At 40.9% G+C, this 23,100-nt stretch overlaps 1 protein-coding gene across 2 annotated transcripts; it reads right to left on the reverse strand.

The window, feature by feature from the left end:
- Positions 1-7: 7 nt before the first annotated feature.
- LOC310947679 (paired amphipathic helix protein Sin3a-like) lies at positions 8-20,102 on the reverse strand. 2 transcript variants are annotated; one of them, XM_083914568.1, is made up of 21 exons: positions 19,964-20,102; positions 17,103-17,319; positions 16,350-16,538; positions 16,066-16,172; positions 15,573-15,912; positions 15,127-15,378; positions 14,257-14,409; positions 13,887-14,042; positions 13,117-13,203; positions 12,882-13,000; positions 12,242-12,467; positions 11,114-11,230; positions 10,343-10,581; positions 10,061-10,244; positions 9,291-9,873; positions 8,968-9,137; positions 7,912-8,085; positions 7,722-7,814; positions 6,186-6,280; positions 3,748-3,955; positions 8-2,456 (listed from the first exon to the last, which is right to left on the reverse strand). In XM_083914568.1, exons 2-21 carry the CDS (start codon positions 17,295-17,297, stop codon positions 2,238-2,240), a joined length of 3,906 nt encoding a protein of 1,301 aa, XP_083770694.1. In that variant the 5' UTR covers positions 17,298-17,319; positions 19,964-20,102; the 3' UTR covers positions 8-2,237. The 2 variants fall into 2 exon arrangements, with proteins under 2 accessions (XP_083770694.1, XP_083770695.1); XM_083914569.1 differs by lacking the exons at positions 8-2,456; positions 3,748-3,955 and adding an exon at positions 5,151-5,979.
- Between the last annotated feature and the right edge of the window lie 2,998 nt (positions 20,103-23,100).

The raw sequence follows: 23,100 nt of genomic DNA on the forward strand, positions 1-23,100 counted from the left end.
TGTTCAGACCTTTTTAAAAAAACAAAAAACAAACAAACACGTGGTTGATTTCACACGAACATGATGGCGGAGAATAAAAAGCAAGTGGTCAACTGAGTTTGTGTCTATTTAAATGAGAAGTTTAATGCAAAACACCATACTAACACTCATGTACAACATCATAAAAGTCAAGAGAAGAGACACATTAAAACGAGGTACAAACGATGTCTTTATGTACAATCATCTCCCCGGGACTTCCTGTGGTTTTCCATATTAAACACAGTAAATATAAAAATAAAAACCCAAGTAACAAACGGTTTCAGATTGTCTGTAGCTGGTTATGTCACTGACCATTCTTTTTATTTTTATTTTGCCAATCTGCGCCTCCACACTGAACTTTTGGTGTGCTTGCTGCCTCGTGTTATGATCCGTACGTGAGAAATAATCTGTTTTTCCTATAGGTAACGTTCAGAAAAGCCTGTTTTGAGCCGATTTTGACTGCGAGACATTTTACAGCATTTATTGTGATGGATAGCTTCCATCGCCATCTAATATTACCTACAATATCTACAGGGCCAATTACAGTTTTTATTAAAACAAACTGTAGACGGGAAAAGGCATTAACATCAAAACCTTAGTTTACATCCCTCCTTTAAAGGGAATACAACATTCACATTTGTATTTCAGCAAGAAATACAAACTGATAGCTTTTATAAACTGCGTCTAAATGAAGTATTATTGCTTGTTTGCTTGATCCTTAAACTGTTCATAGTCTGACATTCACGTATAGACCTCCTATACATCAGTCAGTGTTTGTCGCCAACACTGGGCATAAAAAATAAACACAACTCATGTACAGTTTTCATGGGTGGCACATTGCAAGACCACTGAACCTGAATCATTCAGGTCCTAACCGTTTGGTAAAGTTTAAATACAAGGAAAAGTTGACTTCAGTACTTTACAAAACTGACATATACTGTACGTTCAAAATGAAGAAATTGCTGCTCGGCTACATTCAATCCTCTTAAAACCACGAGTGACGCTGATGCCAAAGACTGAAATGCGCAGAAAGGGGTCGAAACACATATGAAACGGGTCATTTCTCTACCAAACAAAGACTTCAGGGACAATGGGTGTAACAGACCATAAATGAAAAAGGTCTCTAATCAACATCCTTTGGTAAAAAAACAGTTACAATTTTGCATTTTCTCTGCAAACTCTAGCTAAAGACTGATTCTATGTGTGTGTTAATGTTTGCTACACATCAATGACATCCGATAAAAAAACATCTAGATATAAACAACATATTTACACAAAGTGTTTGGGCGGTCATAAATTATTGTACTCGATACACACTGCAAAGCTGAGGTCGTTTGTAGGGATGCACCGATCCGACTTTTTCAGTCTCAATGCTGACACCCATGACCGCTCCAATACCAGTGTTTAATTAATGAACAGCGACTGGGATCTTTCTTTTAGGAGTAAGGCAACAACAGGCTTGGCTTTGTAAAAACAAACTAACAAACAAATACACAGATGTAAATCTACTGAGTTGTTATTTATCATTAAAATAAGAAATCATTCTCCGGCAACTTGGTACAAAAAAAAGTATAAATCTTTTTACTGCGGCAACAAATTGGTCAAAACTTAAACAGGAATGAAAATTCCAATATGTGATGTTTATAGCATATAAACATAGGATTAATTGATCGGCCCCGTTGTCACGGATACCGGATCCAGCTATTTGAGTCAGTATCGGCTTGGTAGCAGAATCGGATCGGTGCACCTCTAGTTTGATTGTTTTCATTTCCTGTTAAAGTTGTGGTTCCAAAAAAAACGCTTCGTTCATTGTTTAGTTTTAGTTCTGAAATGTTTAACCAGTTTCTTGTTGTTTAAACTGTGTTTCTCCAAAGAGAAGGTTTGTGTTTACTCTGTATATTTATCTATCTTTATGTAAAAATCTGCATTTAATATAATAATAATAAAACAATAACAATAATAATAATAATAATATTTCTGAGCAGTGACCGCAACAACTGCAAAACTTCTATTTCACGTTCGTTGCGAAATTTGCAGTGTAGGCCTGAAAGTTGGGAGCAGGTTCCTGAATCAGCTCTGACACATTTGCAAAAGTTTTGGCAACTGAAACCAGCAACAGCAGGTTGTAGACATCTGCATGAAGCTACTGCGTATACAGAGTCATCGCTGGCAGTTTGTTGTGTGGAGACAGTCACAGTTTACCTTTCAATAAAGGGAGACTACAGTGTTCTGTACTTCACCCGGTACTTGTTTACGTTGATATAATGGAGGACCTCAGGGTTGCAAGTGGTAGTGCAGGGCAACAGGCCTTCTCGTCTTTCTCCCATCAGCCACTTGCGGTTGTCGGCAGCCATGTCACTGGTCACGTGCTCTTTGGCCCAGGAGTCCAGCCAGGCATGAAAGCGTCTGTGCAGGCGTGTGTTGACTCGCTCTTGGGACTGAAAGAGAACAGAACAACACAGCTCAGCCACAGCGAGAACAGTTTAAAGTCGCAGGAATACGTCAACATTAAAGACTTGTCTTTTCTGGTATAACACCAAGACAAAACGCATCTATCCACTGGACCGTAGAAAATGGAAGGCTATCCTGCTTCTTTGGTTTGAAAGACAAAAAGTAATGTCTTTTGACTGTGATGGCCGCTCTTCACTTTCACCAGGGGGCATCATTCCACCTCAGCCTTGAGAACACAACATACAGCGTGATAAGGTATTTTATTACACCCTCTCAGAAATCCCACTATCATGTAACTCCCCAGTTGGAGAAACGGTGGAAATTTAAATGCAAATCATTACCATGTGTTCTGGGATTGCTCTGTTGGACCAGTCCCAGCCTGGTCAGATGCGTACATGAACTGATGAAGCCTCTTGGATGAGTCTTCCTAGACAAATAACCAAGTCCAGTTGCTTTTGACTGAAATTGCTTTGGGGATTTCCCTATTATTAAAGATCCCCACCAGACACAAGACTTATATAAATACAAAAAATCTGTTTCGGACCGGCCGTTGGCTGAGTGGCCCCATGTAAAGAGGCTGAAGGTCCTCGAGGCAGCAGCCGCGGGTTCTTCTCTGACCTGCGGCCCTTTGCTGCATGCCCCCCTCTCTCCTCTCTTACCCCATTTCCTGTCTGTCCTGTATAAAAAAGCCTTGAAAAACTGCCAAAAATAATCTTAAGAAACAAAAACAATCCGTCTGTTTGGAACAATAATGTGCGTCTCATATGCTTTTCTTCCATAGAGAAGTACAATTACCACTTTAAAATCCTACCTCATTAAAAATTGCAGAATCTATGAATGTAGTAAAGTTCTCCTGCTGGTCTCAATGTCTCCAACTTTATTACAAGCTCACTCTGTTTGTGCACTGGCGGTTTAAAGTTTCTGCGACACACTTTAAAAAAAAATAAAAAAAGATGCAAATTCACCAGGATTAACTTCCAAACTAGTTGTGATGTCACAAACGATGCTTGTAGACCCATTCCTTCAAATAAGATGTTCAATGAGCACACAGAACCTTTCCAATTTCACCAAATAAATGTGAAAATAAACGATCGACTTGTCGCACAGCGCTAAAGTAAGTTTTTTTCTTACATATTCTCCTTACACAAAAAAGACGTTGACATAGACACATTTGAATATTTTAGATGTGGCGTTACCAACCATCCAGTCCTAGTATTTAACCCGTAGCTATGAACAATATATTAGGAGCAAGTATACAACACTGTTGTCTGCTCTTACCTGATGAGCACGTGTGAGCGCTGTGTGCCTGTACATATAGTCTTCTGACTTGCAGACATAGACCATCTTGTAGGAGTTGAGCTTGAACATGCACTCCATCTTCAGCTCACTGTTGACACCCTGCGACTTGTCCGCGGGGACCTTGTTCATCCTCTGCTGCTGCAGTTGCTCCCATCCTCTCTGACACTTCCTTATCCGTCTCAAATTCCTGGAGGCCAAAACAAATCCAGAAATATGAATAACACCAAAGGACTTCAGAAGAAATTCTTCTGTTTAATCCACACATCAAAAGGTTGCATCAAGTTTACAGGGAAAGTTCGCACAAATTTCTATAATCTTTAAACGGTTTCATTAACTTGAGCATGTTATACAATGACATTATGCACTGTGTGACTTTAAAGCCTAGGAGATGTGATCAGGCACAACACACATTGCATTAATCAAATTTGAGAACAGTTTAGTCAAATTTGAGAGGACTGTCCCTTTAAACAATTATTTTTAAACCCATGCATTGCAACTCACCGGGTAACCGAATTAGATAGGGAGTCAAATCAATCGAGGGAAATGTGGATCTATAAGAGCAGCAGAGGCAGCGGTCGTAATATTTCTGTACATATATCTGTGATTTTGTGCAGGTAATAAAAATAAATGCCATAAATCACCCCACCTAAATGAAAGTTTGAAATGTGTACTTACCACTGAGGGTACAGGTGATCAGGGACTGAAACCATGAAGCATATTTTTGCATTCAGGGCTCCACTTAAAAGACATGACAGTGAGGCCAAATTCAAGTAAAACTGTTAGAAACAAACACTAGAAAATCGCTGCCTGATAAGGATACCAATCCAAAATATGAGCTGAGGATACTTTGATGTGCACATACTTTCACCAACAATGTACAGAGTGTTATGATCATGAGATGAAGACCCAACACAACTGGAAAAGAAACTGCTGCTTGTTTTTTTTGTTTTTTTTTACAGCCATTGAAGACTTTAGTGAAGAGGGAAGTCTTTTGACCTCTTATGCTGCTGATCTCTCATAGATTTGATGAAAAAAAAGGGACAAGATGTGGGTGAGCCCACTGATAAATCATAGCCAGGTACCAGATTTATGCAATGGGTTAAATAAGATAAAACTAGGAGCGATAGGTTTTTTTTGTGTGTTTTAAAAAGCCTATTTGAAATGTTTATGGTAATGGACAGCCATCTCAAAGAAACAAAAGAACTGAAAAAATACCAAAAAGCAATGACAGACAGGCTTTATGTGCAACACTCATCGGGAGCTTTAAGACAGAGCGGACACAACCACGCCTCCATGCACAGCTCTGAGGTGTCGGGGGAAAGAAATACACCAACATGACCATACAATTTAGACAATCATTTTATTTACAAACCCTACTCCTCTGTACAAGTGTTGCAGATAATGTGCTTGACCAGAGTTTTTAAAAACTTATGAGCACTAATTTCTGTCAAATCAGTGGAAAAAACATCACCCACAACAAAAAACTGCAACGGGAGTGCACCGTTTCCACTGAAAGTTATTACAAACATAACACTGAGTATAACAGACTTAAACAAATGGACATTTGAACATTTACAGTTGCAAAACAGTGATTAAGTCAAATACAGGACCTTGGATCTGAATACAATCACAAACAAAGGGCATCATACGGTAGAAAAGGAAACCATGACTTCACCGTCTTCTCTTAACAAACTCTCAGGTCCAACACAACAGCTTCGTCTCTCAAACGCAGGTCAAAGACATCGAAATGAACATGAAAAAAAGGTGGAACCCATTTGTTTTGCTTTCAGTTTGTGCATCGAGAGACTTTTGTTCTTATGTTACACAATGGAAATCAGCATTTAAATTCAGTACAATGTGAGCTCATCAAACCAAATGATTCCTTATAGCGGTCTGCTAAGGTGGAAATGCAAAACCCATAATCAAGCCAAAACCATTTAAAAAAAACCTTACTATTAATAAATAAAAGTCCCATTAAAAAGGAACCGAATCAATGAATAAATAAATTCCTTTTTTTTTTTTTTTAAAAGATGACCATGTAAAGTGCAATCTTCCATGTGAGGCAGAGGTCAGAAACTGAAAAGGTCACGTTCACGGCCAATGAGATTCTTTACAAACGGGAGGGCGTTCAGGCACTGCAAGCACTTCACCGTCACCGTGGAGTAACTCTTTTTTAACGAACCTTCTCAGATCCTTGTCGTTTGTCCGTTACTAAAAAAAGGCAGAGGTCTTATGCACAAAACGTTTGCGATTAGAAAGAGTTTCCTAAGTCAGGCTTGTGCCACTGTTTCTATCTCTGGAAATGAGTTGCATTTGGCAGCTGGTTTGGCTTGTCAACAGTGGAGTGGCTGCTCGACCGACTAGAGCCTCAGGACAGAAAGTATGCAGACAAGAGGGACACATGGCTGGGGCCTCACCTGGGGAGGAACACCGGCTTCTGGGACAGATGCTCACGCAGTTCTGGGGATGCGGAATCTGAGTTCAGGTATCTGCCCACGTAGTCTGACCACCTCTGTGGAGGACGGAGCAGAAAAAAAAACCACATGTATTGCACGAACATAAGCACGCAGACGTCATCTTTGGACCTTGAACTGAACTATGGTGGTTATGGGCTTTCAAATTTGGAATATTAATGTTGAAAATGACAAGTTAACTCCCAATAGAATAGTTTTTAGAGCATGAGAAATATATAATTGACCAACATAAGCTAACAGCAGATAGTCTGGTATAGGCCATAACTACGGTTACATAACGTCACAGTTTCATAACTGTAAGAACTGTTAAGGCTACAATATCTATGGTGTCCTGTGAAAACCAATCTCACAATTCACGTGACATGTGTGTGCCGTTTATGTTTGTTTGTGTGTGTGAGAGAGTCATCGTGCCACTCAACGTGCCAACGCAAGAAGAAAACCTGTAAAAAGGTCAGAGTGAGCTGACATCCCCGCCTTATAACCGCCAATAAAGCCCCTTAAATGGTCAGCGTGGGAGCCTTTTGGACATCTACAGTTAAGTTACGTTCAGCATTATTATTATTAACATTATTCAACATTATAAACTGTTGTATAAATTATATTGGAACGTATTTGCACATTTCTTTGTCTTTATTTTCCCTTATACTGTTGCTTCAGTTATATAATGCAAATATTGTTATTTTGGTAAATGGACTTATACTGTACTTATATAGCGCCTTTCTAGTCTTCTGACTACTTAAGGCGCTTTCACAGTGTTTGTCACAATCACCCATTCACACAGACATTCACACTGATGGCAGTGGATATCTACAGACCATCTAATCTAACCATTCACACCACAGTTACACACCCATGCGCAGCACGAAAAGCAATTCGGGGTTCAGTGTCTTGCTCAAGGACACTTCGACATGTGGACCAGGGGAGGTGGGGATCGAACCACCAATCTCTCGAATGGAGGACGACCCACTCTTCCACTGAGCCACAGTCGCCCATCTACAATACCCACTTCTCACTTCTTTTTTCTGCAGTAATAATGTACGTATTTCTTATTGTGTTGTATTCCGTATTTATGTTCAAGAATAGAGCAAATGTAACAAACCAATTTCCTGCCCCGGGATCAATAAAATCCAAAACGCGAAGATAATCCATCTACAATCGCACAGTAAAGTCAGTACAGACATTCACATTTCAGAAGCTGGAGCCAGTCACTACTCCAGTGCATTGCCGTTTAATAACTTCATCTAAATCATTAAAAATAGGTGTGATTAATTTGCTGCACATTAAGTTAAATGACTCGTCGTTTATGTGACACTAATATCAATTATTGGAAACACATTACGATATAATGCGAAAAGGTCAACACCAACTTTAACTACAGCCTTACAAAATATATTACTTGCAGTGATACTTATTGCAGGGCCGTTGTACTACCTGATAAACTGAGCACTTGTGTATGAAGTGTACTTGAATGAGTCGTACCTCTGCATCCGCTGGCTCATCGGAGTTCTCCTCCTCTGTGTCCAGCAGCTCCATGGCCAGACTGACGGATCCTCGACTTTTTACAAACATCAACTAAACAAAACACAATCGGAGGAAAACACGTATAAACAAAGTGTTCAAAGTCATTTAGGCTGATGTTTGATATTATTACTCTCTGGACTTGCGGTACCTTGAAGCAGTTCTCATCCGACATGAGCTGCTCGGCTTTGCGCTGGTAGGCCCCCTCTGCTGCGGCCCTGGACGACTGCATGGACAGTGTGCCCCCCGTGGCTTTATTGGCACATTCGCTGAGGTACATGTCCGTTACACGCGCACATACATCGTCAGTGACGAGGTGCTGGAGCTGAAAAAGCAGCAGGTTTTAGTATGCATTAGGGCAGAGACGATTCCTCGAGTAACTTGATTACTAAAACAATCAGTGATACAACTTCTTTGCCCCAAAGCTTCCTTTAATTAATTCATTTAATGTAAAGCACGCCGTGTTTAAGCACACATGATTATTGCGGCCGTACAAGAGGCTCACACCGCGAAGAAAAGCGACAGGATGGGGAAAAAAGGACAGAAAGTGTCCAAAGTTTGTGACCATTTCACACTGAAGCTACATGAAAACTCTGTGCAGTGCATCTACTGTAAAACAGAACAAGTTTACCACATCAACGTCAGCATATCAGCATAAAGCATCTTGTCTAGGCAGCAGACCCGAAACAATAACGATGGTAATAACGTCTACAGTAAAGTTTTTCTAGCACCTTACAGTTAGTACATATTTACATACAGTGTATTGATTATTGCATCATCACATAACATTATATGTTACTGGACTATAAACTAGCAATAGTATGTTTTGTGACAGCTTTCTACAGATGGGAGACAAATTCAATTTTTTCAAAATGTGTTTGTAAGAAGACTTATTATTATATAATCTAAAATTTAAGCAGTTACAAGCACTTCATTCAAAATCGAAGCGCTTTTTAAACACTTGAATTCTAATGTGGTCTTGTCAAGGATTTCTATAACCCATAACCCTGTTTTTAATCATCAGATATTTGATTAATTGATGGAATAACGGTAGAATACTCAATCACTAAAATGATCGACAGCTGCAGCCCTAGTTATTATCATCATTATGTGCAGTTATATAATGTTTGCATTTGAAATGGATAAGTCTAGTGTGTTTTTGTGCAACATAAATCAAATCAAAAGGCATATTCTTGAATATGCTGACCTGCCGGACGATGCTCTGGATGAGTTTGTCCATGGTGAAGGCAATGTAGGCGTGGATAGTAAACATTTCCCTCAGAGAGTCCTCGTACTGAGTCGGCTCCATGTTTCCATCTAAAAGATTACGCACCATTTCCAGGAACACCGAGTAATAGTCCTCTACATCAACATCCACTGCAGGTAGGAAATAGTAAATGTGTTGAGTTGTATGGTGAGAAAATACAGGATGATAATTGAGTATGACACACAATGTTAGTGAGGATTTGAGAATGATTAAACAAAACCTTCAAGATTAACAAAACTTAAACCTGTTGTTTTCTCACTTACTTGGCTCCTTCATCTTCAGTTGGATTGCTGGATTTTCATTTTTATCCCTTTTGAGCCCCAATATTTCTTTCTCCCACTCTCGCTCACGGGCGTCCTCCTCGATCTGCTTCTCAGCCTGCCCGTAGATCCGCAGCAAACGAGAACAGAGGATGTGGTGAAGACGAAGGAAGATATACCAGTAATTGTTCACGAAGAACATGTTGTAGGCATCGTCCGTGCCTCGCAGCTTCTGAGCTGCCGTGTTGCTGAAGAGCAGCTTTGACTTTGATGGGCTGCTGCCTGGCAGGCCATTGTGCTTCTTGGGGCGGTCTGGATCCATCTCCATGTCTTCTTCTTCCTCTTCGTCATCCTCCTCCTCAACATCAGAGAGCTCACCTCGCCGTGCAAACAGCAGGTCCGGGATGAAGTGGTAGATGATCTGTTTGATCTTGTACTTGTCTTCTTTCTGGATGCCCACCTGTCTTTTGACGTGGTGGATGATGAGGGCTGCAGCGTCCTCCAGGATTTGGCTGTCCTCATAGGTCTGGGTCAAGTGTGGGCCGCTCGGTGGCGGCGTGGTTTCCTCTGATGCCCGGTCCTGGTGCTACAGGGCAGACAGGAGAATACATTTTAGGCGTTTCTCTGTCAGGTCTCTTATTAGACAGTAGCATTCTGCATGAACAAGTCCCAGCTTCAGAAAATAAATTCAACTTCTGTGTCAAAAGCACCACCAACCATCAACCCCAACGAGCCTTTATATTTCCTACTTTTGCCTATTCATGTTTACTTACATCATCGTATAGCATCTCAATTTCATTCAGTAAGGTCTTTGAACGCAACACTTTGGTGTCATTCTGCTTGAAGTTGATGCCTTGATGGTCGAGTGACTTCAGGTAATACTTCTCATTCTGGTCACGCCAGATTTTGTTGAAGCCTCTCTGGGCTTCTCTCCACTCCTCCTCCTTGATTTTTAACCTGAAACAGGAACAGAAACAAATGATGCATAAATCTAAAGTAACAATTGTTGAGACCTGACCAGAGGCAGAAAAGTAATTAAAAACCAGACTATTAACCTTTTCAGCACTATGGGAACAGACACAGCTGGGTTCTTCTTGAGCCCGTCGATGATGTCGTGGGCCTTGTCTCCATATATCCTCTGGATAGCTTTGCGGTGAATGACCTCTGAGGAGCCCCCCATTGTGTTGTCCAGCTTGAAGCGCAGCTGCTCCTCAGCTGACATGCGAGAAATTCTCCGCTGCACTGTCTCCAGGGCTCGTATCGTGGCAAGGTTGGCTTCCAACACAACATCCAGCTAAAGAGGGTACAATCACAATGAAATGAATGGAAATCTGATTATGGCTGGAGGTTCCAGCACGAGGTTTTCATTAAATATCTAAAAGGCTTTCTGGCTCTTTCCTGACATAATGGAGAGAAAGTGCTGCACACATTCTTATTATCACACAAGAGCCAACCGTTTTATTTTGGAGTTCAAGTTTGCTTGGGGCTGTGACAATAACTGCATCACCGCAAAACCCTGATCACGTGATGCTACCGCAGTGATGACATCAACTTTTGCGAATACAGTCAAAAAAACTTAAATAAACGAGCCTGCATGGAGCTGCAGGGATTAGACTGAGGGTGTTTCTGTTGCAATCTATAAAAAACACATTTTTAGAGTTTTTAGCACTTTTTTGAAAAGACACTCAGTCGATATATTTGTCTGTATTTTGCAGACTTGGCAGAGCAGAGTGTCTCTGCACAGAGAACAACTGCCTCGGTGCTTTTTCAGCGCAGTAAGAGAAAACAATCCATACCGTCACGGCCCTAAGTGGAGTTTTCCTCACCTCAAAGCGCTCATCCTCACATCTGTAAATGTGCTCCTCATATTGAGTCTTCTTGGAGCTCACAAATGTAGAATCCTCAGACCACGACGGAAAAGACACCCACGTGTCATTCAGAACCTGCAAGAGGACATCCACTTAAATTCAAATGTCTGTTGAAGGAATAAGTCATTAAATCAAAGCGTGTAGGTTTGATATTCAAGCCCCACTATGTATGTGATCCATCAAGAGTGAGAATAGGATATTTCTTCTGAATATGAACTGTACTGTATGTAAATGTGATGAGCACACAGTGTGTAAAATAATTTAATTAGAAGATTGCCTTGTTTTTGTGATGAAACACTGGGTCAAGTTGTTTTTTCCATTTCATTGTCATTTGAAAAGCTTTGGATTGGACAATGAAGAACTCATTTCACGCTCTATCAACTTGTAATGGTCATTTAGTGGTTTTTAGAATGAATGCTCAATCAGGCAAACTACCAACAGATTCATCCAAAATGAAACTAATCTTCTCTAGTTGCATCCCTGCTTTGTTTAAAGCTGAAGTAGGTAACTGTCACTATATCCTAACAACACTATAAGAAAGATGATCTGGGAAAACATCCTGTTTCTCTGCCTCCACCTGGTGCTGCTAATGGCATCTGCAAGATCTCACTGGGACCGACATACAAAAACCACTCAGAGCGGAACTCAAACTGAAACTATGCATCAGAAATTAAGAAACATTCTGTTACTGTACTACATATTTTAGTGTATCATTTAGCTGTAAAATGAGAAAGTTTTTGACCAAGTCGAGCCAAAACCCCGCACCACCCGTTGGCTGGACAAACTTTCCCATTTGACAGCTAATCTGTACAATAAAAGGTTTCTGAAAAACATTCATATGAGAAATATGCAATAATAAAGTAACAGAATATTCATATTTGATCAGCGTTTCTTAGTTTAAGTTTGACCCAAGTTCACGAGCGACCAGTCTTGCAGATACCATTAGGAGCACCACAGATTATGGTCTCATGTAGTGTTCTAAGTTTCAGCAAATATGAAAAAAATTACTTGCCCCGTGGGAGAGAATAAAACAGGTTGTCATGATAAAAATGACCTTTAATAAGCAGACTTCCTCCAGTGACTCACCTCTCTGCAGAGCGGCGTCCTTCCTGTGCACTTGGGCTGCTGGTAGCTCTTGGGCAGTGCTCTGTAGCTGGAACCCAGCCTCTTGCAGGAAGCGTAGTCAATCTCCATGGCGATGCCCTCTGTTGCACGCTCCTTTGGTAAACTCTCCATGTGGCTCGACTCCCCGTGACTGGACTCTCGGTAGCCCAGGAAGTTTTTAAACCATGTAAAAAGCTCCGGGAATTTTCTGTCATTCATGCCCGGGCGTATGTGAAATAAAAAATTAGTGGTTAGACGGCAGCCAGGTGACATTAGTGGTAGATATTTTTTCAGTGATAAATAAGTATTAAACATGATACACATAGATGTTGAAACAGACATTTGTTTTTTGCACATGACCGATATTTAATTGATGTTTATATTTCAAATCTGACAAGTGCAACAAGGGCATGATGTCATATCAGGAAAAAAAAAAAAAAAACTTACACTAACTCACATTGAAGGGAACCAACATTACTGGGATAGTTGTACTTCATATCTCCATAATACTAATTACTACTTCACAACTTAAGTGTTTAAGTGTGGTGTTATTATTACTCTACAATGCAATAACGCACTGGTGACCGGTGGTGTAACAGACTGTGTGCATGTTTTAACTTACCCAAGAAATGGGATGACTAACTGGACTAGCTCAGCACGAGAGATCACTTCCTGGTTGAAAATGTGAAGACACCGCAGGAAGTTGTCGTACGCTTCAGAGCTCCGAAGAGCCTTCTTCACCTGTTAAAGTGATGACGGAAACAACAAATCATCCTAATATTAATATTTTGGTGAACATCTCTTTTTTGCACGATTTGAAATAAACAACACAGGTGCTGAAAAATAACAATACTGACCTTCTCAAAGAACATGGTTTCAGTGCTGGTGCTGTGTTTGCTGACTTCAGTCATGCCGTGGTCCTTCCCCAGGATTTTGGGCTTCTTCTGTAACGACATAAGGATATGACAAAATTATGACTTGTGCAAAAATGTTTTATCTTGAAAACGTTTAATATTTCTAATAGAAGAGAAAATGATCATTCTGTTTGAAGGGATTTAAACAAACTGTTGAAAGATTATCTGGTAAACATGAATAAAACCAATATAATCTAATAGATTTTTTTTTTCCTGGCCGAAAGCTGACCCTCATAAATAAGGCGACAGAACTTTAAACCACGAGACCTCATCAATATATATATATATATATATATCAATACTGGCATGTGCCACGCCGTTCAGCTCATGAGAGCCACAAACATGGCAGAAAAAAGGCTTAAAACACAACTTGCAAGTGGAAAGTTAGCATTAATAAGTTAACTAGATAAGTTAAAAAGGCACAGGCACAGACATAAAACATAATAAAAACAACAACTCGAAAGAACAAAAAGATTTAAAACAAATCACAAATTCATGTGGTCGTTGACCAGACTGATTGCAGAGGGCATGAGGGAGTTTTCTCAATCTGCTGAGCTCCGTTCGTGGCGTTTCTAATATTTAGTCTACCCCCGTTCACATAAATTGGAGACTTGGCAGCACACGGCAATTCTGACAGCATATTAAAGTAGAAACAAACAAACAGCTCAATATATGCAGACAGTCAGCTTGTAGAGGTATGTTGTGGTGTGTACCTTGACAGGCGGTGTGGGTCCGACTCCAGCAGGTCTCCTGATTGGCAGGCCGTTCTGGCTCAGTCTCTGTTTGCTGTTCAGTAAGGGTCTCTTTACTGTGCCGCCATGATCATTACGCACCGAGTCGGCCCTGTCTGGTGTAGTCTTGCACAGCAACTGAGAAGAGCGCCAACACATCATAATCTCACCAAAGAGACAATTCACAGGAAATAAAATAAAATGTTTGTAAATACAGTCAGCTTTTACAGTAACTCACTGAATAATGAATAATAGAAGCTTGTCCTGGACTCTACACACTACAATAACAACCGAATTGGTTTGATAAAGTTATAATGTTAGACGCTGTACAAGTGTGTTCACAGCGACTCACCAGCGAGCTGTTTGCATCTGGCAGGAACTGTCCAAACTCTGAGAGCAGGTCCTCCTGGTTCTTGAAGAGTCTTGCCACCTGAGTGTAGACCTCCTGTTCGGTCAGTGCTGGGGTGTAGTTGCCTCCTGCCTCTTTAGCATTTCGTTGTTCCTTCTGGAAAAGTCATCATAAAAAAGGGGGATTGGATCAGCAAGTGCGCCTGGCCAGTGAGTAAATAGTGGAAATACAACTTCTGTGTTGGTCACATGTTGCCATTAGGCCAAAAAACACTTTTCACATTCACTAACATGGCAAAAAGAGACGTCTGAAAATCAGTGGATACTTTTTTGAGTGTGCACTTTGATTAAACTAATCAATGCTAGTGTTAATATTGACATTTCTCAAAATAATTATAAAACTGAAATTTCATGGGTTGAAAATGGCTCAACTGGGCCCCTACTTTAATTTTTTTTTAAATCAGCCCTAACGTTTCAAGTCCAATGTTGAGCTGGAGTCGACCGGTTGGGACGTCTCTAAGCCGTCAAATGTCTTTCAATCTGAGGATGCCCCTTGTCCTCTCGGTCCCTATCTGAGCCCCTGCCGGTTCATTTTTTTAAAGTTATGCAGTGGCTGGAGTTAGGCCCAGACCTCATGGTGAGTTTTCAGTTATAATATCTGAATTTTAATCATTTGGTCCAATAACATTTAGCAACTCTAGAAGAGCCGTGTGATGAATGAGTTACTCCCCATTAAAGTTAGCAGCGTACTAAATCCGAAGAAGTCAGCCCAACTGTTGGAACTCTCTAGTGCGCCTGCTCTGTGGCCTCCATAACGTGGAGCATAGGCTACACTGCCTGGATATTTCTTTTTTTTTTGTGTGTATTTTCTTACCTGGTATGTGTGAAGGATTTCCAGAAAGGCTTTGTAGATGTCTGGCTGACCCTGGAAGCGGTTCTTGATCTTGTTGACATAATTTATAGCGTGGTTGAACTCCACAGGCTGGTTGTTCTGGAGAGGTGGCCCACCGGACGGCGTGCTGCTCACCGGAGTGTGGGACTGAACCGAAGGTGAGCGTGGTGAGGCGTAGGATGGGATGGATGGGTTGGGCTGGCTGGTGGGTGTGTGGGCTGGAGACTGAATTGGCTGTTGGGATTGACAGAGAAAAGTGCAAGCATGTCATTACGTGAAAATTCAGTCTAGTCTGCAAAAAAAAAAAACGTTGGCAATATCTTTGAAACATCTTTTCCAGTGAATAAGTGAACAAAGGAGTAATCGAAGTGTATGTTCCAGTGCATAATACTCAATTCAGTGGACCAAAACAGAAGCATGTGTGCTACCTTGCTGGTTTTATTTGGAGCAGGTTGGGTGGGTGCTGGTGGGGTGGCGGTGGTGGTGGTAGTAGTAGTGGTGGTAGTGTGCGGGCCGGCCAGTGGCAGACTCTGGTGCTGGTTGTGGCTCACAGGTTGGCTGGGCGCTCCACTTATAGGGATGTTCTGAACAGAAATACCGTGAGGGGTGATGTAGTGGATCTGACCTGGCGTGGTCACATTGACTAGATCGTTGGTTTGAACCTCGATCTTATATCCCGGTGGCAAGAAGGTGTTAAAACCCATGATGAGGTCTGGATGTCCCTTGAAGAGCTGGGACACACGGTTGATGACTCCAGGGGTGTCTATGCTGTAGTAACAGAAGACATTACAGTAATTTAGTATCTGATTCAGCATCAATTGGGTCCACAGATGTTGTTCTGCATGTTACATGATCCAACTTGAAACACAGAAATTATATTTATGGATTTCCTACAATGTTGCTAGTAAAGTTCCCCCTCACCTCTGTGACTTGAACTCTTTCATAATATCAAGGAAATCATTATAAACTTGTGGCTGATTCCCAAACTGCAGCTTCACTTGATCCAGATAGGACAAGGCATCTTCAACCTACAAAGAAAAGCAGAAAGAAAAATTATTGTCAGACCCCCCAATAAACATGAACGACCCTCAGCTTAATGTTAAAGGTCTCTCTTGGTACTTTGTGACATAAACAGATGGCGTTTTCTTTTTTTCACTTTGGTGGATACATTTTAAAGTTTGTATATTTGTCCGTGTTGAGATTACCTTCAGTCGCTGAAACTGCTGTCCTTGGGTTGAAGTCATGGGTGCAGGTGGATGAACATGGCCCTGGACCACTGCGGGGCCCTGGGGCTGAACTGCCAGACTGTGCGCGTGGGGACCAACATGAGGGGCAGTATTGTTATGTCCATGTCCGTGTCCATGTCCACCTGGGTTCTGAGGCATTGTCGGCACCTTTTTTCAAGAAGAAATTTATAGAATTATAGATTGATAACCATGTTTTGGCAGGTTTACAAGAAGTTATTTTGAATAAAGTTCATGAAACGGTTCCTTTGAGAAGAGACACTTCAACAGGCAACCAATCAGACACACAGTACTATGGTTTTTCTTGCATTTGATCGGATCAGCTCATAGTGGTGCCATGTCTAGACCACAGCAGCTCACAACCGTTTTTGACTCGCCCGCCTCATGCCACTGATATACTCTCACTTTAATTAATTAATCTGCCTGCACCAGCTCTGTCCAACTCACGTCTCAGCTGTGTCTCACAGCTGCAAACGCGACTTTAAGTGTGACGTCCACGGTCAAGACACGGAGTAAGAGCTAGTTTGAAATTATCCGTAAAGATAAAGATTAATGTCTTGTCCATCATCCTTATAAGGTTTTCAGCCAATCTGGCTTCTGACTTATATTCATATATACACTAAAGGCAGTTGACTGGAATTTGGCGCATGGCGCTGGTAAAAGTTAATCTAGGACCGGCTGTTGTTCATGTCGAATAGGGTTAGGGGGTCATACCTGGTAGCCTTGGGGGAGAGAATACTGGATGCCGGTGGATGGCTGCATGTTGTCTGCAGCTGCCTCTATCACAGTAGGGGCCGGGGCGAGGGCCCGGTGCTGGAAGCTGTCTGCAATGCCTTGAACTGGGGGGCGACGTGTTTGCTGTTGCTGGGGCGCAAATATTGGTTCCTGGTCCTCCACACGTCTCTTCATTGTATACGCATACTCAAAGGGGCTAAAGTGGAAAACGACAGATGGACAGTGAACAGGCTGTTTGGCTTCAGTCTGAAGAAAAATATTTCAAAGCATTCTTTAAGAATGTGCAGACTTCTCATACTTATTTTTCAGTAAGAGAGGGACAGAGAGAATCAGACATAGACAGTAATACAAATAAATATTAATGCAAAGAGGTGAACCTTTTTAGAGTGAAGTACTTCAGGTTAATATCTACTCCTACCTACATCTGGTGTGTGTGAGGCATGAGGCAGAGCGAAGTTTACAATTTAAAAACAAATTACAAGCAAAACAACAATCAGGGGAAACAAAAGCAGAAACTTAGCCCATCAAAAACAAATACTGTGAGGAAACTACTATCCAAAAGCTGAGTGTTCCTAAATAGACCTGCCATTATTGTTCAGTAGACTGTCTATAGCCAGTTAGGGACCGTCTTTCAAGTAAAAGGCTAATGTGCAAAGGGCTTCTTTTGTAACTTCATTTCATCTTAATAGCAGGACTGAGTTATCAGTTATTTGACTTAATATATAAATATCCTGATTTATTAATGTTCAATGCACTTATCATTTTCAAGTTATACACTATTAAAAAAAATGAATCAACTGTAAACAAATCATAAAATTATGATTCATGCGGAAAACACAGAAAGTTGCGGTAAAATTGTTGAGTGTATACAAATAATATAAATTTGATCATACAAACAAACACGATTGAATATCGCATAACAACAAAACATATGTTTAACCTCTGTGTACGTGGCTCCATGCACTTAAATTCAATTTTATCTATAGTGCCAAATCATAACAAAAGTTATCTCAAGACACTTCACATATATTGTAGGTCTGGACCAAACTATTGCTTATTTAGGATTTACAGAAACCCAACAATTCCTCAATGAGCAACAGAAACTTAGCCTCGCGGATCAGCTCCATTGTATTTTACCCGCTTATCAGTCTGGTAACTTGCGGCAGAGAAAAAAGGGAGACGTTTGACCAGCGACTGAACCAATCAGTGTTGGTTCTGAGGCGACTCGAAGTGTGACGCAACGAGAAGCGACTGAGATGATCGCTAACGCTTTTTTCTCTTGGATCCTTCTGTTGGAATATGGACCAGGCACCTGTAACTGTGCCTTTTATCCATAAATTCACGTGACACAAACGGCGAATATCCTTTTCTGACATGTTGTTTACTTTGCCTTAATGCTTCGTTGAGCTGATTGGTTGATATGTCATAGGTGGTGATATACAGACGATTCATCCAATCAGCAAACAGAATTTCCACTAGTCCCAAAATATCTCCAACCGAGAGTTAACAGATGGATATGAAGAGCAAATACGAATTATGCAATCCAACTGGTGGAGTCAGGTTAACAGAAAATCACAATATTTAAAAAATATATATAATAATATCTATATACAGTATTTATCCAGTGATTCTGTGCACACGGTAGTGACGCACACTCCCTAAGACATGCACAGAGAGAGAAGTAATTTGCAGACGGTCCCTGAGCAGACGTCATTGCAGTCGGTCGGCGGAGAGCAGACATTGTGCCTCGCTGCTGCTGCACCAACACCAGTGTCGGAAAACACGGTGGCTGAGCGTCGAGATCGAGTCTGTCGCACATCCAGCTTCCACTTTTCTTTGCCGAAACGCGAAGCAAATACGACAGACAGTAAAAAGATGGCGAAATTACTCGACTAGCGCTACAAAAAAGCCAACATTTTTACAGCCATGTAGGCGCTGTCTCTCTCTCTCTAGCTCTCTCATCCCCTCCCCCTCTCTGCTAAACACACCGAGCTTAACGGTGAGCTGAACCGCTTTCGCTTGTCTTGATGGCTGACGTTGGTCTCTCGTCCTGTAGCTCGGAAGTTAAGTGACAAGCAAAAAGCTCATCTGCACTTCCAGCAGATTGAATGGTTAGTTTGAACTGAAAGGAGCAGCAAAAGTGTCGGTTTGTTTTGTCACACTCGGGTCATCGCTGACCGTCCTCAGTAAAAATGGGACTTTACTAAAAAAAAAACGTGTTGTCCAACTGACGTTAACTACCTTTGCTGTTAGGGGACAGATATCAGGGGGGAAACACGCCTCATCGCAGCTGACAGCTCGACAACACAATCGGCTGCTTAGTTTATAACATACATGCCCCAGTTTCACCAGGGTGGCTGAATAAAGTCGCAGTCGGTGATTAATTCTGCTAGCTGACGAGCTAATGCTAGCTTCTACATCGTCGCATTAGCGTGCGAGAAGTTCGACTTAAAACTATTTAGTGTCACATAAACGGCTTCTCCACCGCCAACGTTTGTCTAACTAAAAGCACAGCAGTAAATAAGATTTAGCAAAGAAGAAACTTAACAACAAAAAATACATGTTGCCAGGTCAGTTAGCATGTCAGCTAATTCATGCTCGCCGCTCTTAGCTTAGCTAGCCTATGTTAGCTGCAAGCTAACGTAGCCGCTACTGAAACACCATACGTTATTTTGTTGGAAGACAAAAAAAACAAACAAACATCAAAATATCAAGTCATCGCAGAAAAGATCGCTATTCTGGTCTGTTCGGCAAGGTTATATAGAAGCTAACTAAATGCTAACGTTAGCACAACAACCATCAGTTTCAGGGCTAACGACGCTAACACTAGTTTAACTCACCTCAGCAGGACTTTCCACCAGCAACTGTTTCACACACCGGTAAAACCGCTACTCGTGCATTCAACGTGGCCGTGACAAGAGAAGTGAAGTTTCAAAAATGTCAAAAGGATGTCAAAAATGAGATTTGGCCGTAGAGGCTACGTCGCTAACAACAGTGTATGTATGAAGCGGTGTTCCTTGAACATTAGAGGAGGCGTGGCTAAGCGTGAGGGCGGGACTAGTCTCCTCCCAGCCTGAACGGTGATTGGTCAGATCCTCCAGAATGAAAACAAATACAGTGAAGGGCAGTGAGCCTGGTAACTTTGGTTAAAGGCGTCTGGTAAGTTTATGGTCATGCCTTGTGCAGGTCTGCAGCACAGACATACAGTCCAGCCTATGGTCTGCACCACAGCCTCCATGTTGCCCGTCTGGTACATTATAAAGGAAGGGAAGTCTATTTGTGTAGCACCTTTGAACTACAAGGTAATTCAAAGTACTTTGCATAAAAAATCACAAGCATTCCCAAAGCAATTTCAGTCAAAAGCAACTGGACTTGGTTATTTGTCTAGGGATAAGTTTCACCTCTCATCCAAGAGGCTTCACCAGTTCATGCACGCATCTGATCAGGCTGGGACTGGCTATATTTGCTATGCTTATATGTTATAAGCATTGTAAAGAAACGCATAAAAAAATGACATTCAGATAAAAACTTTTTATAAAAAAACAAAAACAAGCAAATTAAAAAAAAAGGATAAAACCAAGAATATCAAAGGAATAGAAGTTAAAGGTTGAATAGGTAGAATCTTCTTTAAAAGCTATATATATATTGATTTTGACCGAAGGGTTCCTCAGAGAAATTTAATTAAAAAACAACTGACTGGTGTTTTGAGGGGTACAGAATGAAAGTGTTGCTTTTCCATAAAATCTATATATTTAGTCTGAATTAATATTTTAATTGTTCTTTACAGGTTTGACAATGACTTTCTGTCGCGTTCTGTTTGCATTGTACCAGCCAATAGCGTTGGGCATTGCAGGTTGCCAGGTTGTCTGTTGTTTGGTGCAGCTACTGTAGGCTGACATTGGGTGAAATGGAGTTTGCCAATCCTGCAGCTGCTTATTTGTCCCAGCAGCTGAGTGACAGGAGACGGGCAAAAAACCAGAGTCAATATAGGCCAAGACTTCACTCGATGGACTAAGATAAAGGAGTTCAACGGCATTAAGACGCACGCTGAAATGTCTACGTTTCTCCTTGATCGGTAAACTAACTTTCATGTTTACTTAACTGTAACAGCTAACGGTAACTGTCAGTCACACTCCTCTGCAACACTTGTTTTATGGTGCGATTTGCCGGATGTGATGGGTTCAAACAGGCTCAAACAGACTCCAGTCTCCTGTAGGCTACTGGACCAGGTCTGACCAACCTGGCAACCTGAGTGGTGGAATTATTTTTTGTTGTTGTGACTACGAGCTTGAGACACTAGATGGCGGTGTTCTGTTCATTCTCCACATCCAACCGTTACTGTGCAGTATAAGCAATTTATAAACAGTTTTGTTTACTGAAAGGCAGTGACAAACAGAAAAGTGTATAAGTTGATGTTTATACTTATAACAACAAATATGGATCTGACATCTCCCATGCCACTTAGAAATAACTAATAATAAAGTGTATGCATTTTGATCTATAGAGGAAATCTTCAACAGGGGGTCCGGGACCCTGCAGGGGGTCCGTGAAATTGTTTGATAATCTTACCAACGTTTTTTTCCTCAAAGATATTCCTGAAAATAGACATTAACATGAATGCAGCGTATTATAAATAAATAAATAAATAAATTTTTGCAACATTGATGATAGGCTCACTGGTTTATAGGCAAAGTAGGTAGCCATGAACAGATACAACTGAGCTGAAGGATTCAATGTGCCTTCCAAATGGATGTGTAACATTAAAATATGATGTATAAATATATGAATATGTTAATAATGATCTCTGTTAAATCACAGCAGTAAACACTGTAGGAAAAAGCTCTGGGAAAGACACACATCTTTGTCCTGGAAGGTACCGGATCAGGAGAGTTTAGTGCTCTGCTTCATACATGGACAAGAACACACAAACCTGGTGCACAAATAACACAATTTCATATGTGTTCAGTTCCAACATTATGACTTTTTAATTTCCATTTTACAGTTTGTATTTCCCAGGATATGTCAGGGTATACACCTTTGATGGGGAATGAAGTAGTGGCAGTACTGTTGGCAACAGCCTTTAAACATTATAAGAGAATAATGATGATTAAAAAAAAAAAAATATATATATATATATATATATATATAACTAAATCTTTGAGTGAACGTTTTGGGATAGACTGGCTCCACATTTTTGTTGCTTTTGTTGATGCAACTGACAATGACTGACAGTCGTGCACACATGCAGCCAGTCTGTTAAGTAAAGTACATGCCAAAAGCTTTTCTCAACAACTTACTTTTTATGGGCATTTCATATAATATTCAATGCATAACAATAACAACACAGAACAACTGGTAAACTGTACAATTAGCCCAAAAAGTGAATGCAATAACTGCAGGGAGTTTGTGTTGAAACAAGCAATTGGGATGATTTTTTAAAGACATTTTAATACAATTCTCTGCATTATTTATTGCTCAACTAGTTGTATTTTATTGTTTTTACTTCTTTAGTTATAAGGTTTTTTTGTGGTTTACATTAACCCACTTTTTAAGTCGCCTGTAAGTTGTTCAGTATGCTTTTTAATATTGCTGGTTGTGTTTTTTATCTTATGTGAAACATTTTGTTACTCGTTTTTTGAAAAATGCTCAATAATAAACACTATCCATTATAACAATAGATAAAAAGATGCTTACACTCTTTCCTCCAATACCACTAGTGTTTAATCACCAGCCGTGTGTGTGTATGTGTGTGTGTGTGTGTGTCGTCATGATAAGTTGTGTCTCTGAAACCTACTGCAGCTTGAACTATCACAGAGGAGGTTTGCATACTTTGTCAGGTGTTTGTCTGTGGCCTGATGTTTTCACTGTGATAGCATCACAACTGTGCACGGTGCAGTCAAGGAACATGAGACCTGTAGTTGAGATCAAAGCGAAGACGAGTGCGCTCTAAGGAAGGGCGCTGGATTAAGGGGCGTAG

The sequence above is a fragment of the Echiichthys vipera genome (genome assembly GCF_963691815.1).
Source record: "Echiichthys vipera genome assembly, chromosome: 1".
Taxonomy (NCBI): Eukaryota; Metazoa; Chordata; class Actinopteri; order Perciformes; family Trachinidae; genus Echiichthys; species Echiichthys vipera.

Excerpts from the sequence above, each read along its gene's own strand:
- LOC310947679 (XM_083914568.1), bottom strand. The coding sequence starts at position 17,297 with ATGAAGAGACGTGTGGAGGACCAGGAACCAATATTTGCGCCCCAGCAA. Across the intron at positions 16,173-16,349 it reads AGCAGTTTCAGCGACTGAAG|GTTGAAGATGCCTTGTCCTA; the intron begins GTAATCTCAACA and ends TTTTCTTTGTAG. Across the intron at positions 10,245-10,342 it reads GTTCCCATAGTGCTGAAAAG|GTTAAAAATCAAGGAGGAGG; the intron begins GTTAATAGTCTG and ends TTCCTGTTTCAG.